This window comes from Mustela lutreola, chromosome 16 (assembly GCF_030435805.1).
Source record: "Mustela lutreola isolate mMusLut2 chromosome 16, mMusLut2.pri, whole genome shotgun sequence".
Taxonomy (NCBI): domain Eukaryota; kingdom Metazoa; phylum Chordata; class Mammalia; order Carnivora; family Mustelidae; genus Mustela; species Mustela lutreola.
The window spans coordinates 45,271,810-45,287,509 of record NC_081305.1 but is presented as its reverse complement, the minus strand read 5'-3'; the positions used below and the strand labels follow the sequence as shown (position 1 = coordinate 45,287,509).

At 48.7% G+C, this 15,700-nt stretch overlaps 2 protein-coding genes across 5 annotated transcripts in view; both read left to right on the top strand.

Moving 5' to 3' along the window:
- Positions 1-15,700, top strand: part of FBXO17 (F-box protein 17) — a 97,693-nt gene that overhangs the window by 26,421 nt on the left and 55,572 nt on the right. The window contains exon 1 of one of the 2 annotated variants that reach the window (XM_059151305.1): positions 12,059-12,120. The exons of the other annotated variant lie outside the window; for it this stretch is intronic. The gene's annotated coding sequence lies outside the window, so the exon portion shown is untranslated. Of the gene's footprint in view, positions 1-12,058; positions 12,121-15,700 lie in introns of those variants that run through there. 2 annotated transcript variants of the gene reach the window in all.
- The window catches only part of FBXO27 (F-box protein 27), a 34,656-nt gene continuing 25,298 nt past the window's right edge, over positions 6,343-15,700 (top strand). The window contains exons 1-6 of one of the 3 annotated variants that reach the window (XM_059151308.1): positions 6,343-6,660; positions 6,878-7,265; positions 7,406-7,517; positions 7,601-7,696; positions 11,985-12,120; positions 12,526-12,684. In XM_059151308.1, the coding sequence (XP_059007291.1) occupies positions 6,914-7,265; positions 7,406-7,517; positions 7,601-7,696; positions 11,985-12,120; positions 12,526-12,672 (843 nt within the window). In that variant the 5' untranslated portion in view covers positions 6,343-6,660; positions 6,878-6,913 and the 3' untranslated portion in view covers positions 12,673-12,684. The other 2 variants (XM_059151310.1, XM_059151311.1) reach the window with 2 other exon arrangements.

Genomic DNA, 15,700 nt, shown 5'->3' with positions numbered 1-15,700 from the left:
TGTGGGCTATTGCTTTTACTTCTGACAGAAGACAGATGACTTGCCTAGCTCAGGAGAAGCAGTGCTGGGTCTGTCTGCCTCCAGATCTGGTGGAGGGAATTGGTGTTAGTGTGGACGCCATGGGTCTGGGGAGGTGGTTCTCTTGTGGGGATTCTATCTCTGGTGTATGGATGGTAAGGTCAGGGGCTGCCAGGATTTCCCTGGGATGATGTTTGAAATTGCCTGAGCCAACATCCCACCTGCTGTGTGGGGGCATCTGGTCAGGACAGGTACTGGATGAAGGAGTCAGGCTCAGCAAGGGGCTCGTGCTCCGGGCTCAGGTGGAGGCAGGTGCCATGAATCTGTGAACTTGGCATAGAGCCTAGAGGGATCCTGAAGCCAAGACTGGCGGGTTTCAAATGCTAGCTTTGACAACCCAAATCCTCCTCTGTGTGCCTTCCCCCTTCTCCAATCCCAACCCACCTCTCCCGATCACATCTCCTTCTACATGTCTGTCACAAGGATTATACATATAGCATCACTTTATGTAATTTTAAGTTCTGTGTATGGTAGATTGTGCTCACCAGCCTCCAAGGTCATGTGTACCCCGAGGACGTGCTTTTGAATTTGTCCATGAGGCAATGTGGAGAATCTTTGTTCTTTTGTGTGTCGTTAGGTAACTTGTACTTAATGCCCTTTAATAAAGTTTTATATACTTCTGCACAAAGCATTGTGTTTCTTTTGTTGGATTCATTTGGAGCCACCTCGAGGTTTTCATTGCTTTTGTAAATGGAATCTTAATATTTTTAAATGTAAAAAAATTTTTTAAATATTTTTAAAAATTTATTTATTTGACAGAGATCACAAGTAGGCAGAGAGAGAGAGAGGGGGGAGAAGTAGGCTCCCCACTGTGCAGAGAGCCCCATGCAGGGCTCCATCCCAGGACCCTGAGATCATGACCGGAGCTGAAGGCAGAGGCTTTTAACCCACTGAGCCACCCAGGTGCCCCTAAAAATATATATATATATATTTTAAAGATTTTATTTATTTATTTGACAGAGAGAGATCACAAGTAGACAGAGAGGCAGGTAGAGAGAGAAAAGAGGAGGAAGCAGGCTCCCTGCTGAGCAGAGAGCCCGATGCGGGACTCAATCCTAGGACCCTGAGATCATGATCTGAGCCAAGGCAGCGGCTTAACCCACCCAGCCACCCAGGCACCCTAAAAAATATTTTTAAATGTAAAAAACTCTAAAAACTCTGTAAAATGTCAAATTTGCCATCTTTTTAAAAATTTTTATTTTATTTGAGAAAGAGAACTTAAAAAGCGAGAGAGAGAGCAGGAACAAGGGACAGAGGGAGAAGCAGGCTCTCCACTGAATAGGGAGCCCAATGCGGGGCTTGATCCCAGGACCCCAAGATCATGACCTGAGCTGAAGGCAGGTGCTTAACGGACTGAGCCACCTGGGTACCTGTGAAATTTACCATCTATCCCGTTTCCAGTATACAGTTCCTTGATGTCAAGTGCATTTACATTGTTGTGCAACTAACCTCCAGAACTCTTTTAAGGCTGAAACTCTGTACCCATTAATAACTCCCCATTCCCCCCCAGCCCCCGACCCCCAGCGCTCACCATTCTACTAGATACTAGGTACCTCATAAGAGCAGAATCCTACAGTTTTTGTCTTTGTTCTAGTACACATTCCGTTCTAGTAGGTACTATCAAACAATTTTCCGACATGGTAGCCCCCCCCCCCCCGCCCGTCTCCATAGGCCGCCATAGGCCGCCAAAGTCCATTGCTCCACATTCCCACACTGGTTTTCCATTTTCATCATTCTAGTGGGTGTTACTGGTTTTAACTTGTTTTTCCCTGATGGTTGAGGTTAGTGCAATTTGTGGTCCATCTTTTTTAAAATCTATACTTCCACCCAGCTCCCCTTCCAAAGGAATTATCTTATTTCGGATTTTTTGAGATTTGTTTTCCCAGTAATCTCTACACCCAACGTGGGGCTCAAATTCATAACCCCAAGACCAAGGGTCACAAACACTACAGACTAAGTCAACCAGGCGACCCCACTGGATTATTAAAGCACTCCGGACATCTAGCATTACCTCCAAAAATACTTGCAGGATGGATCTCTAAAAGATAAGGTTCTCTTCCCCTCTCTCCCCTTATTAGCAAAACCACAATACCCTGGGCTGCAGATGGGGAAAGGGGCCGATTCCTCACCCTCCCCACTCCCTTCAACCCCCCCCCCCCCACACACACACGCATGCGCGCGCCGATACCCCTGGCTTGCCTGACCCTTTTTTGGTCAAAAGCTGCTAGGTGTGTTGCCGCTTCCCGTCTGCAACGAGAGAAGAATTAGGCACAAACAAGTCAGCTGCAAGAGACTGGAAGCAGGGAACAACAGTTGAAAAGGACTGCTGCCATGAGTAACTCCACAGTCTCACTTTTATTAGATAGAAAACAATAGCCAACAGAAGGATGGATGAAGGTCAAACGTTAGTCACGTCTTGCAGGCAAGCGAGGAGGAGGATCAAGTTTATAGTTAACCAAGCACATTCAAAGGACTCATCTAACTAACAACGAGCACTTCTGGGAAGAGAAAGGAGCGACAACGAAAAAGGGAAGCAGGTGGTTTTTGTTCCACCCTGAGCTGACAGGGCGTTCCCGGGTGCTCTGCTTCCCTGAAGCAGGCGGCGTCTGCCCTGGGCGGGCCAGGCATCCCCAGCTGCCCAGCTTCATGGTTGTACATTGTCCTCCCCAAAGACCTGTTGTCAGTATATGTATTTCTTAAGGCCATATCTAAATGTGCTTGACAACTCGTAAAATCCTCCAGGGGTTACAATTTAAGTAACAAATTGTTCCTAGGGGCTGCAGCAGTGTGTCTTTTGATTCTTTAAAGCCTCTTATTTTGTTGGTGTGTTTAACCTTGGAAACTGGCCCTGGTCCAACTTTTCTTAAGGTCTTGATTATATCCAAGTATGGCTTCAGTTGGGGGAATTACTTCTTGTGAGGAGAGAAGGTTTGTGGGTTGTGTGGCTCTTTTGTTCATTAGTGGATGAGCGGTTGACCCCCAAGAATGCTGGGTTGTGGGGAGAGCCTGGAGGGTTTTACACTGACACCCCGGCTTCTCCCCTGTCCTAGGGAAAATAGACATTCGAGGGAGGGCTACATCATACTTCAAGAAAGGACTGGCTTTTATTCCTAACCGCCTCTGGGAGTTGGCCTCTGTCTAGATACCTCCCCAACCATCTGAGAGCAAGGTTTACTAGTTAACCTGCTCCCTCCAACCTTCCCTCCATACAAAGGGCCTATTTGCTGTCAAGTTTCTTTTCCTGGGATCAAAACACACCCAGTAGCCTCTGGACGGAAGAGGCGGGGGCATGGAAACCAAGCTGGTGACCTTCAGATGCCCTTGGAATTAATCGCACAGCCTACCTCCCAAGACCTCAATGTTCCAGAGTTTCTACCTCTGTAAACTGGCTGGGCAGTTGTCCCCCGCAGCCTCCCAAACACACCTCCAGTGGAGAGAAGCACCAGTATCCCCCCTCCACACACACACAGGGGACCCCTTCCCACCCTATCTCCATCAGAGCCAACTCACTGATTTTTTTAAAAGTGAGTTGCTTTTCTTTTTTCTTTTTTTAAAAGATTTTATTTATTTATTCGACAGAGAGAGAGATCACAAGTAGGTAGAGCAGCAGGCAGGGAGAGAGGGGGAAGCAGGCTCCCCACTGAGCAGTGAGCCCAGGATCCTGAGATCATGACGGGAGCCGAAGGCAGAGGCTTAACCCACTGTGCCATCCAGGCGCCCTGCCAACTCCCTGATTTATGGCAAATAATTTCTCATGCCGCCTTTATGCTTTTGAAATGAAATACTTAGCTAATGAAACCTACCTCCACAGATAATTCTTAAAATGTTCATAAAATAACCCTAACTATCACATAAAGGTGAGATTAAAAGGAGAGACTTAATTTTCAAAATCCCCTGAGAACTTGTTATACCAACGGACCTGATGATTCAGTATCTGCATTTTTTTTTAATCTCCCTGGGGAGTTTGATGTAGCCCCAGGCTATTCCTCTCTTCCTGTGGGGTCCCTGGGGCACCCCATCAAACCCACAGCTGGCCCTGCAATACATGAAGAGATTTTCTGGTTTTGTGAATCAGAGAATAACCAGTCAAGTTCCCACCAAGCCAAGCGCAGTCCTCAGACTGACCCAGTATTGGCATCCCCTGGACAATTCCGTGTTAACCCAGTTTACATTGATATGCAGAATGGAACTGTGTTCCAGGCTCAGATCAACAGGCTTTCCTCCTCCTACATCAGAATTCACAGGACACCAATTATGAGAAGGAAGGAATCCAGGACAGTTCTCTGCTGAGTGGCATTGTCTTGTGCTGGCTCACCCCATTCTCGTGGCAGCAAAATGCCCCCATAACTTTTCCAAAGGGACCCTGGGGGGCTGGGTTCACCACCCCACTCCTTGGAGCCATTATTCTGTTCATCAGTGAACAGGCACTTCTTGAACCCGTTTATATTTGTTTGTTTTAATGATTCTATTTATTTATTTGATTGAGAGAGAGAGAGACAGAGAGAGCAGAGCAGGAGGGAGGGGCGGAGAGAGAGGCAGACTCCCCTCAGGGGCTCGGTCACAATCATGATCAAGATCACAGGACCCTGGGATCAAGACCCAACCCTAAGGCAAATAGATGCTTAATCAACTGAGCCACCCAGCCGCCCCCCCCTTGTTTTTTTAAGATTTTATTTTTAAGTAATCTCTACACGCAAGGCGGGACTCAAACTCACAAACCCGAGGTCAAGAGTCTTGTGCTTCAGCAACCCAGCCAGCCAGGCACCCCATCTGTTTTTCTTTTTCTCAGGTACAGCTTGAGCCCTCATTCCAAGAGTTCACAGAGATTGCCTCTGAGAAGAATTGAGAAATGGGAAGCAATCTGACTTGTCAGTGTTGCCTTCTTCTCCTACTTTAAGTTCTTAAGCTATTTTTTAACCTTAAAAAAAAAACTTTTTGGGGGGCGCCTGGGTGGCTCAGTGGGTTAAACCTCTGCCTTTGGCTCAGGTCATGATCTCAGGGTCCTGGGCTCAAGCCCCGCATCGGGATCTCTGCTTGGCGGGGAGCCTGCTCTCTCTGCCTCCTTGTGATCTCTATCAAGTTAATTAATTAATGAAAAAATAGGTTTAAAAAACTTTTTTGAACTCATATACTCGGGTCATAACGAATTTTCATAACCTCATTATCAAAAAGATTTCTACAGCTGACCTATTATGTGAAAAAGTAATTTTCATTATAGAGGGAAGGGTGTAATGTCTAAGATTTGCTGTTTTCTGCGGGGAGCAAGTGGGTAGGAGCGGGGATGAAAACCGACTGGCCAGGAGGTAATCCCGGAGCTGGCTACTCCTTACACCGTTCCACTTTTGGACAGGTTTGAAAACGTCCAGAGTATATTGAAAACCTATGTGTTGAAAAGAAATAGGCCACTGTTAACAGTCACTCTTTCAGAATTAAGGTCTCCCATCCAGACTGCTTGTGCCTATTCCCCTTCTTAGTCTCTTAGACTCTTCTTCCACAGCTTAATTACCTTCTAACACTATGTAATTTACATGTCATGTCTCCTGTTCATCAGGCCCATACCCATTGTCCTCTGGTTTAACGCTTTAATAATAAAACTGCTCCCTTCTTTCCTGTTTATGGAGAGGTTTTCCTGGGGCTGGCAGATTTTTATTTTTAATTTCCCCAACACGCTGTAATTTGCTTATTATGTCTTCTGTTCATCATCTAAGTTCCGCACCGACATGGATCCACGTCTGGTTTTATTTGCTGATATTTATAATTACATGTGTGGCTTACATTTTGTTTTCACTGGATACAGTTAGTAGAGAGGCAGCCAGGCTGGGTTCAAATCCCAGCTCTGTCACCTACTAGCTGTGTGACCCTGGGCAGTCACTTGGCCGCTGCTGGCCTCCGTTTTCTCATCTGTGAAGGGGGCACATAGCGGTACCCGCCTCAATGGGTTGCCATCCTCACCGGTAGGAAGAAGCTCTGTAAACAGAGATCAGTGTTATTTCTGGTTAGAGCACTTGTTTTTGGAGTCAAGCAGATACGCATTTGGCGCCTACCCCAACTGTTTTCTCCTGTGAAATGGGGTTAATGTTGCCCCATCATAAAGGTGATGGGGATTTTTTGAAGGACTGGACGGGTCTGAGGCCTCCCGCCCGGATACCTGACCAAAATAACTGCAGTCGAAGCGATACGAGGCCTCCCGCCCAGATGCCTGACCAAAATAACGGCAGTCGTTCCTCGCCAGGCGTCTCGCGGGCGGGTGTAGACCGACCCCGGATCCCGGCGGCCCCGCCCCTCCCCGGTCTGCGCGGTCAGGCGCGGTTTGATAGTCCTCCCCCCTCTCCCGGGACTTCTGGCGAGTACACGGAAGGGGCAGGACGGCTGGCTGGGGCCGGGGCGGGGGGTGGGGGGGTGGCCGCTGGGCGATCCGAGGGATGAGAGCGCGGACACTCGCGGACCAGAGGATGGGGTGAGGGGTGGGAATGCGGGCTGTTAAAATGGGAGGGGCTGGCACGTAAAAGGATGGAGGAGGGGAGGAGGACGCCGGGGGACAGGAGAGCGTCTGCGGGCGAGGAGCCCTGGCTCTGAGCCAAGGTAGGACTGCGGGGCCGGGCCGCCCCGGCGGGAGCGCGCAGCACCGGGCGCACCCGGCTGGCTGGATCCACTGCTGGGAAGGACCGGTTGGGAGGCTGGGGATTTGGGCCCCGGGGCCGGAGCCGGGGCGTGGCGGGGCCGGGGCGGGGCCGGCGGCAGCTGCGCGCGCGCCGCGGAGGCTGCGGGCCCTTGCCTCCTTGACCTTACTCTCCCGCAGTCACCGCCGGGCCTGGCGCGGGCTGGGCGGGGGACCATGGGCGCCTCGGCCTCCCGGGGCCGGCCCGCCCGGGTCCCCGCGCCGGAGCCCGAACCCGAGGAGGCGCTGGACCTGAGCCAACTGCCACCGGAGCTGCTCCTGGTGGTGCTGAGCCACGTGCCTCCGCGCACGCTGCTGGGGTGCTGCCGCCGAGTGTGCCGGGGCTGGCGCGCCCTGGTGGACGGCCAGGCCCTGTGGCTGCTCATCCTCGCCCGGGACCACGGCTCCCTGCTGCCGCTCGCCCGCAGCTGCCTGCCCCCTACCCGCGACGGCAGGCCCTGCCTCCTGGGCCGCTTCTGCGAGCGCCGCCCGATCGGACGCAACCTCATCCGCAACCCCTGCGGCCAGGGTGGGGAAGCGCGGGGCTGGGGGTCTGGCCGGCGGGGGAGGGGCGGGGACAGGGGCGGGGCTTCGTCGGAGTAGGTGGGAGGTGGCCGCCGGCGGGTGGGCCGGCGAGGAACTTGGGCGCAAGCCTCTTGTATTTAACAGAAGGCCTCCGGAAATGGATGGTGCAGCACGGTGGGGACGGCTGGGTGGTGGAGGTCAACAGGTCTACGGTGCCCGGCGCCCCCTCGCAGACCTGCTTCGTGTCTTCCTTCAGGTGAATGCCCCTACCCCGCAAGGGCCAGGCCCGTTGTGAGGAAGACCTGCCTGTTCTCATTGACCTTACTCCCTCCTTCCTAGCTGGTGTCGCAAAAAGCAGGTGTTGGACCTGGAGGAGGAGGGTTTGTGGCCAGAGCTGCTAGATAGTGGCAAGATTGAGATTTGTGTCTCTGATTGGTGAGTATGATGACAGAAACAGCCCTTTGCTCAGCACTGACCACAGACGCTGTGGCCGTTGCATGGATGACTTCACCGGGGCCGCCTCTAACAGCCCCTTGCAGATAAAGAGGTGAAGCTCAGGGATGTGAATGACTTAACTACTGAACCCCTCTTTTCACCCCCAAATGGAGCTGGTTTGCAAGATGCCTGATTGGATCCTGTTACAGAGGACTTGGCCCAGCTCAGTCTTGTCTGGGCATGACATGCTCCTTGCTTTAGGAGGATGCAGAGTAGGGTAGTTAGCTAAATTGACATTCTGGAGCCTGACTTGCCAAGTCCCTGGTTCTGCAGCTTTGTGGCTTTGGGCAAGTCTCAGTGTGCCTCAGTTTCCCTATCTTTACAAGATAGCTTTACATGTCAAGCACATAGCCCGCGCTTCATAAGGGTGAACTACTTCAGTTGGTTTTTTTAGGGTTTTGTTTTTTTGTTTTGTTTTCTGAGCCTCCATCCTCTGAGAATGTATATTTCAAGGTGTCAGATTTCCAGCAGTGGAGAGGTTCAGAAAGGGGAGGAGATTAGCTCTGATGGCACAGCAAGGAATTGGTGAGACCTGAAATTAGACTCAGACTCCTCTGCGGAGCATATGCTCTGTAAGTGATGGTCTTGAAAGGAGAGTTATGTGTACGGGAAGACTTTACATGGGATACATGACCCAGATCATTTCAAGGGAGGCAATGTCGGATCTTCTGCAGCTGTGTTCCCTGTTCCTAAAATTACCAGCTACACATCACATCTCTGGTGAGATGTATATGATTTATCCTTATCCAGTCCCTCTCTCAGAGTTCCCAGTCTTAGAGAAAAAACAAGCCCCTCACTATGGTGTGTGTCCCCCACCCCCCGATGTAAAGACTACGGGCGAGTTAGGCAAAGTTAACTGCTTGAAATTGCAGCCTTACCAAATTCACTTACACTTTGGTTTTTTGTTTTTTTTAAAGATTTTATTTATTTATTTGACAGATTAAGATCACAAGTAGGCAGAGAGGCAGGCAGAGAGAGGAGGAAGCAGGCTCCCTGCTGAGCAGAGATCCCGATGTGGGGCTGGATCCCTGGACCCTGGAATCATGACCTGAGCCAAAGGCTTTAACCGTCTGAGCCACCCAGGCGCCCTTTTGTTTTGTTTTTTAGTAGGGTCCATGCCCGACATGGGGCCTCAACTCATGACTCTGAGATTAAGAGTCGCATGTTCTTCTGACTGAGCCAGGCAGATGCCCCCAAGTTCCCTTTTTTTTTTTTTTTTTAAAGATTGATTTATTTATTTGAGAGAGGCTGGGGGCAGGGAGGAGAGACAGATGGTGGGGGAGAGAGAATCCCAAGCAGACTCCCAGCTGAGCGCAGAGCGGGAGGTAGGGCTTAATAACCACAACCCTGCGATCATGTCCTGCCTGAAATCAGGAGTTGGATGCTTACCCAACTGAGCCACCCAGGTGTCCCCAGATTCTCTTAACTAAAGACTCTAACTTACCCACCCTCTGCAAATCCGTCTCATTAGACCATGTGTTTTATAATAAAATTGTTTTTAATTTGTCAGTTATCAAACTACTGTAACATATTTGTGCTGTTTTGGCCAGAGGTGTGCCCTTTGATCGTAACAATCAGTGGTTCCCAAATGTGGCTGCATATTATACAGAATCATTTTTTTTTAAGATTTTATTTACTTGACAGAGATCACAAGCAGGCAGAGAGGCCGGCAGAGAGAGAGGAGGAAGCAGGCTCCTTGCTGAGCAGAGAGCCCGATGTGGGGCTCCATCCCAGGACTCAGATCATGACCTGAGCCGAAAGCAGTGGCTTAACCCATTGAGCCACCCCGGCACCCCTATACAGGATCATTTAAAACTCCCAATGCCCAGGTCACACCCCATCCCAGTTAAATCAGAGCACCTGCGGGAGAGAGCCGGGTCAGTATCTGAGAAGTTTAGAGCTGCAAAGTGAGAGGGCACAGTCCCCAAGACCATCCTCCCTTTGACATGAGCTTCAAGTTTGGGGAATTCAGAAAAACCACCCTCACCTTCTGTAATTCACTGGAAAGACGACTAGAACTCACTGGACTGTCATGTGAATGCAGTTTTGTTTTGTTTTATAATATGGGATTTAATTCTAATTAAATTAAATTCTTAATTTTAAATTAAATTCTTAATTCTAAGAAGTAGAATGGTGTGACGTCTCTGAAGGAAGAAACTAAATTTGTATTTTTTTTGCTTTTTGTTTTTTGGGTTTTTTTTTTTAAGATTTTATTTACTTATTTGACAGACAGAGATCACAAGTAGGCAGAGAATCAGGCAGAGAGAGAGGAAGGGAAGCAGGCTCCCTGCTGAGCAGAGAGCTTGATGTGGGGCTCGATCCCAGGACCCTGAGATCATGACCTAAGCTGAAGGCAGAGGCTTCAACCCATGAGCCACCCAGGTGCCCCATGAATACGGTTTATTACAAGAAAAACGTAACAGATCAAAAATGAGCCCAGGGAAGAAGAGCTAGGGCAGCATGGAAGCACAGAACTTTTGTGGTTCGCCTGCCTTGAGGTCAGGATGCAATCCTGCCCCAGCAACCATGTGACAATATACATGGAATATCGCCGACCTGGGAAGTGCACCTGAGCTTCATTGCCCAGAGTTTCTGCTGGGGCTTCATCACCTGGTTAATTTCAGACTCCTGGTCAGTTGATACCACCTGACATAGCCTAAGCCACATTGTGGGGTCTTTCTGGAGTGGCCAGCCCCCACCGTGAGACTATCTGGGTGGATATGGCCAGCCCTCACTGGAATCCCGTTGGTAGGCTATCCAGCATGATGCAAGGTCCCCAGGAGAACAGAGAAACTAACAGCAGCCATAACATTCCCAGGGTCCAGAGAGAACCTTCCATAACCTCTAGACAAGGCGAAAAAAAAAAATCTTTTTTTTAAGATAGAGAATATCTCAATCTTTTTTTTTTTTTTTAAAGTTTTTATTTATTCATTTGAGAGAGAGAGTGAGAGAGAGAGAGAGAGCATGAGGAGAGAGGTCAGTGGGGGAAGCAGACTCCCTGTCTAGCAGGGAGCCCGATGTGGGACTCGATCCCGGGACTACAGGAACATGACCTGAGCCGAAGGCAGTCGCTTTACCAACTGAGCCACCCAGGCACCATAAATTCTTTGCTATACAATATCTTTTCAACATTCCAGATGATTCTAACCTGCAGCCAAGTCTGGGAGCCATTACTGGGTAATAACTCAATCCCAATGGGAAAATGTTAACACTTAGATCTTTATGATCACAGGAAAAAATTTTAATTTCTATTCATATAGGAATATTTTGGTATGTGGTTGGCAGAGCGCAGTATTGGAGGGGCAGTCTGGACCAGTCAGAAGAAATTAAGAATGTGTCGCTATTACATGAGGACAGAATTGTGTGGGAGAGGTAGAGCAGGCATCTAATTCTAAGAAGTAGAATGATGTGCTGTCTCTGAAGGAAGAAACTGAATTTGTGTATTTGTTTTGTTTTGAAGATTTTATTTATTTATTTGACAGACAGAGATCACAAGTAGGCAGAGAGGCAGGCAGAGAAGAGGAAGCAGGCTCCCTGCTGAGCAGAGAGCCCAATTCGGGGCTCAATCCCAGAACCCTGGGATCATGATCTGAGCTGAAGGCAGAGGCTTTAATTTACTGAGCCACCCAGGCGCCCCTGAATTTGTGTATTTTTATAGCACATTACCCTTGAGTTAAACTTTTAACTCCTTAAAAGTTTAAAAGTTCAAGTTTTGTACATCAGAATTGCACATTTTTTTTTATTTTTTAGAGATTTTATTTTTAAATAATCTCTCTATCCCACACGGGGCTCAAACTCAAAATCCTGAGATTGAGTCACCTGTTCCACCGACTGAGCTGGCCAGGTGCCCCTCCTGTGGTCCTTTTCAATGACTGCTATGAAAGTTTTATTTTATTTTATTTTATTTTATTTTTTAAGATTTTATTTATTTGACACACAGAGAAATCACAAGTAGGCAGAGAGGCGGGCAGAGAGAGGGGAAAGCAGGCTCCTTCTAAGCAGAGAGCCCGATGCAGGACTCGATCCCAGGACCCTGGGTTCATGACCTGAGCCAAAGGCAGAGGCTTAACACACTGAGCCACCCAGGTGCCCCTGAAAGTTGTATTTTAAAATGTCAGCAGGGGCTGGATTTGCATACATGGGAAGGCCATTCTGGGGGAGAGGCAGGCAGACACCCAAAGAGATGAGGTGGGCACGTCCAGCCTTCAAGGCCTCCCTCCTCCCACAGGTGGGGAGCCCGACACGACAGTGGCTGTATGTACCGACTCCTTGTCCAACTTCTAGATGCCAACCAGACTGTGCTGGATAAATTCTCCGCTATGCCCGTTCCCATCCAACAGTGGAACAACAATGTCTGCTTTCAGGTGAGTCTCCGGCAGGGACCCGGGGGAGGTGATTGGCCTGGGGAGGTTATCTGTTATTTCTTGGGGTTTCTGTAAGGACGACGCCACTGGGGATGCTTCTGGTTCCCGGCTCTTGGGTAGTTGCTTCCGGACAATGGCTGGCTGGAGCCGAAGGCCTGGTGTGTGTGTGTGTGTGTGTGTGTGTGTGTGTGTGTGCGCGTGCACGTGTGTACGTGTACATCCTGCAGCTGGTGGCTTCATTTAATCCCAGAGCTCCCATGTGGGGTCTCTCTATGAGGGTTGGCCTGGATTTCCTCATGGCATGGCCACCTCAAGGCAGACAGACTCCATTTACTGGTGGCTCAGGATTCCACCAAGAAGGTTCCAGAGAAGCCAACAGAAGCTGCATTGCCTTTTCTGACTTAGTTTTCAAGTCACTTGGTGGTTACAAACAAAACCCGCCCACTCAGACTCCAGGGGACAGGAAATTGGATGAGGAACCATGCGATTCCACTGAGCCAGAAGGCCCCAGGCTCAGCTTTCGAGAAGGCAGCTGTGGCACGACATGCCTGATCTCTATTCTACCTACAGGTCACCCACGTGTTCTCCAACATCAAGATGGGTGTCCGCTTTGTGTCTTTCGAACACTGGGGCCAGGACACACAGTTCTGGGCTGGTCACTATGGAGCCCGTGTGACCAACTCCAGTGTGGTCGTCCGGGCCCAGCTGTCTTAGTGGAGGGGCTGTCCTTGCACAACAACCTGAGTGGTGCCTTCCAGAACTGGGAACCATTGGCCAAGACTTCTCATTAACCAAGGACGTGTACCTCCCTGGCATCCTGGGTACTCCCGGAGGGTTCTGCCAGGACCCCTCTTGAGGTTCTAGAAATTACTAGAAGGAAGTTCTTTCTTCAGAGCTTCCTGCTGCTATTACAGGGCAGTCCTCTACCCGGAGGCCCTCTGATTCAGCCCCAGTCCCCTCTGCTCTGTCTCCTCTCCTTTCTGCTGTCAGGGGGCTTTATCTGACCCTTTAGAGAAGGCCACTGATCTCAAGTAGACTCTCATCCTTAACGGCTGGGAAAATTCCAGCCACCTTGGGTGGCAAACTTAACCTCCCTCAGCTTCACGGCTGGGACCAGGTCTCGCAGCTGAAAGTCAGCTAGCTCAAAAAACGTGTGGAGATCCTTAAGGACCCCTGTGATTGTATGTTGTATAATATTATATTTTATTTTGAAATTTTCTGCAAACATCAAGAGAATAATATATCCACAACAGCTATGTGCCGATCGTACGTAATAAATTTATTATTTTGCCAAAAGTGCCTCAGATCTTTGAAATAGGAAATATAACCTTATTGTCTTGTTTACTACTTGGCTTGAAAGCAACAAATTGTCCCGGTGGATGAGGGGAAGCTACAGAAGAAACTCCCAATAGAAAGGGTTTTAGTAGAAAGAATGAAGAGTGCGAACAGTATCATTTCCCAAGCCTTAAAGAAACCATCAGTTCAGACAAAGATTATCAGACAGTGGGTGTGTGTACACCACATTAGTGACTTTTTTTTTTTTTAAGATTTTATTGTTTATTAGAGAAATAAGAGACACAGCATGAATGGAGGGAAGGGGGCAGAGAGAGAAACAGACTCCTTACCTAGCAGGGAGCCTGACATGGGGCTCGATCCCAGGACCCTGGGATCATGACCTGAGCTGAAGGCAGGTGCTTAACTGAGTGAGCCACCCAGGTGCCCCATCATTTGTGGCTTTCTAGATGGGAGCCAGGATCAGGCTATCCTCACGCCAGTCCAGGGTCATGGCTAACTCATGGCTGGTGGGTCAGTGAGATGTTCTAGGTCATCTTTGCTTTTCTTTTTTAAAAGATTTTTAAAGTAATCTTTACTCCCCGTGTGGGGCTTGAACTCACAACCCTGAGACCCAAGAGTCGCACGCTCTACCAATGGAACCAGCCTAATGCCCCTGACATGTGCCCTTGCTTTGCTGTATTCCAGGATGAACTGCTCATTGAAGGGGTCAGGCCTTTGGCTTCTTTCTTGCAGTACAAGGGAAACACGGGCAGAGAAGCAGCCAGACACACCCAGAGGTGGCATGTTTTGCCAGGTTCCTAAAAAAGGAGTTGTGACAGGTTGAAACAGAAGAGTCATGACCAGATGGAGTATGCGGGGCTCTTGTGGGTACTGGTTTGGACAGTTCAGCTCTAGATGGCATTTTTGGGTCAACTGGGGGAATTTGGATATGAGGAATATGGGAAACATCTAGGAAGGAAAAGGTGCAGACCACTGCCTTAAAAAAAATGCAGCTATGTAATTCGATTTTGGCATATTAAAGGTTTTTTTAAGTTAATTTATTTGGCAGACAGAGATCACAAGTAGGCAGAGAGGCAGGCAGAGAGAGGAGGAAGCAGGCTTCCCACAGAGCAGAGCCCGATGCGGGGCTCGATCCCAGGACCCCGGGATCATGACCTGAGCCGAAGGCAGAGGCTTCAACCCACTGAGCCACCCAGGCGCCTCTCAATTTTGGCATATGTTATATGGTGTGTGTGTGTGTGTGTGTGTGCGCGCGCGCGCGCACGCCAAAGTTGATGATACCACTTTATGCATGCACATGTACATACGATTACTTATATCCTGGGTGACCTTCTGGATATGCGTGTGTATATAGATATGTATGTATTTATATTCAGAAGAAAAAGAATATTACCTGTAGGGGCACCTGGCGGCTCAGTCTGTAGAGATGTGACTCTTGATGTCAGGGTCATGAGTTCAAGCCCCAGGTTGGGTGTGGAGCTTACTTAAAATAATTAAAATATATATATATATATATATATATATATATATATATATATATTAGATACAGTGTTACAGGGCTAGTGCAATGGTGATCTCTGGTTGTGGTGATTTTGTATTTATTTTGCTTATCTCGTTTTCTGGTGTGTATTGGTGTATAGAAGAGTTAGAAGACAAATACATAGTATCTTCCAGTGCAATTTCCCTCCTCTTCCAGAAAGAACCACATTTCAGAAGCATCTTTGGTGACGGGTTTTCACTTGTTTTATTTGGTTATGGAGAATTCGAAATACATAGAGAAGCAGAGAGACGAGTGTTCTAACCATGTTTCTATTCCCCAGCACCAGTCTTATCAACTTACGGCCCATCCTAAGCCCACATCCCCATTGATTCTCCCCTCTCCCATATTGTTTTTTTTTAATATGTTTTTATTTTGAAACAGTCTCAAACATAGCAGAGACTGTATGGGTATGGCACAAAGCTCTTCCCCCCCTGAAACATGTAGTACATTTCCAGCATCACTGCAAAATTCTTTCATGGGTATTTTCTACATCTGACGACATTTTCCTGCATAACTACAATATAACCACCCAAATCACGATGGTCATGTCAATTCAAACTGCCCCCAAAGGGCTAAGCTAGGTGGCCCTGCCTTATAAAGGCCTGTTGAAAAGGCCCTGGGTTGGCTCAGTCGACTAAGCATCTGACTCTTTTTTTTTTTTTTTTTTTTTATTTGACAGAGATCACAGGTAGGCAGAGAGGCAGGCAGAGAGAGGAAGGGAAGCAGGCTCCCTGCTGAGCAGAG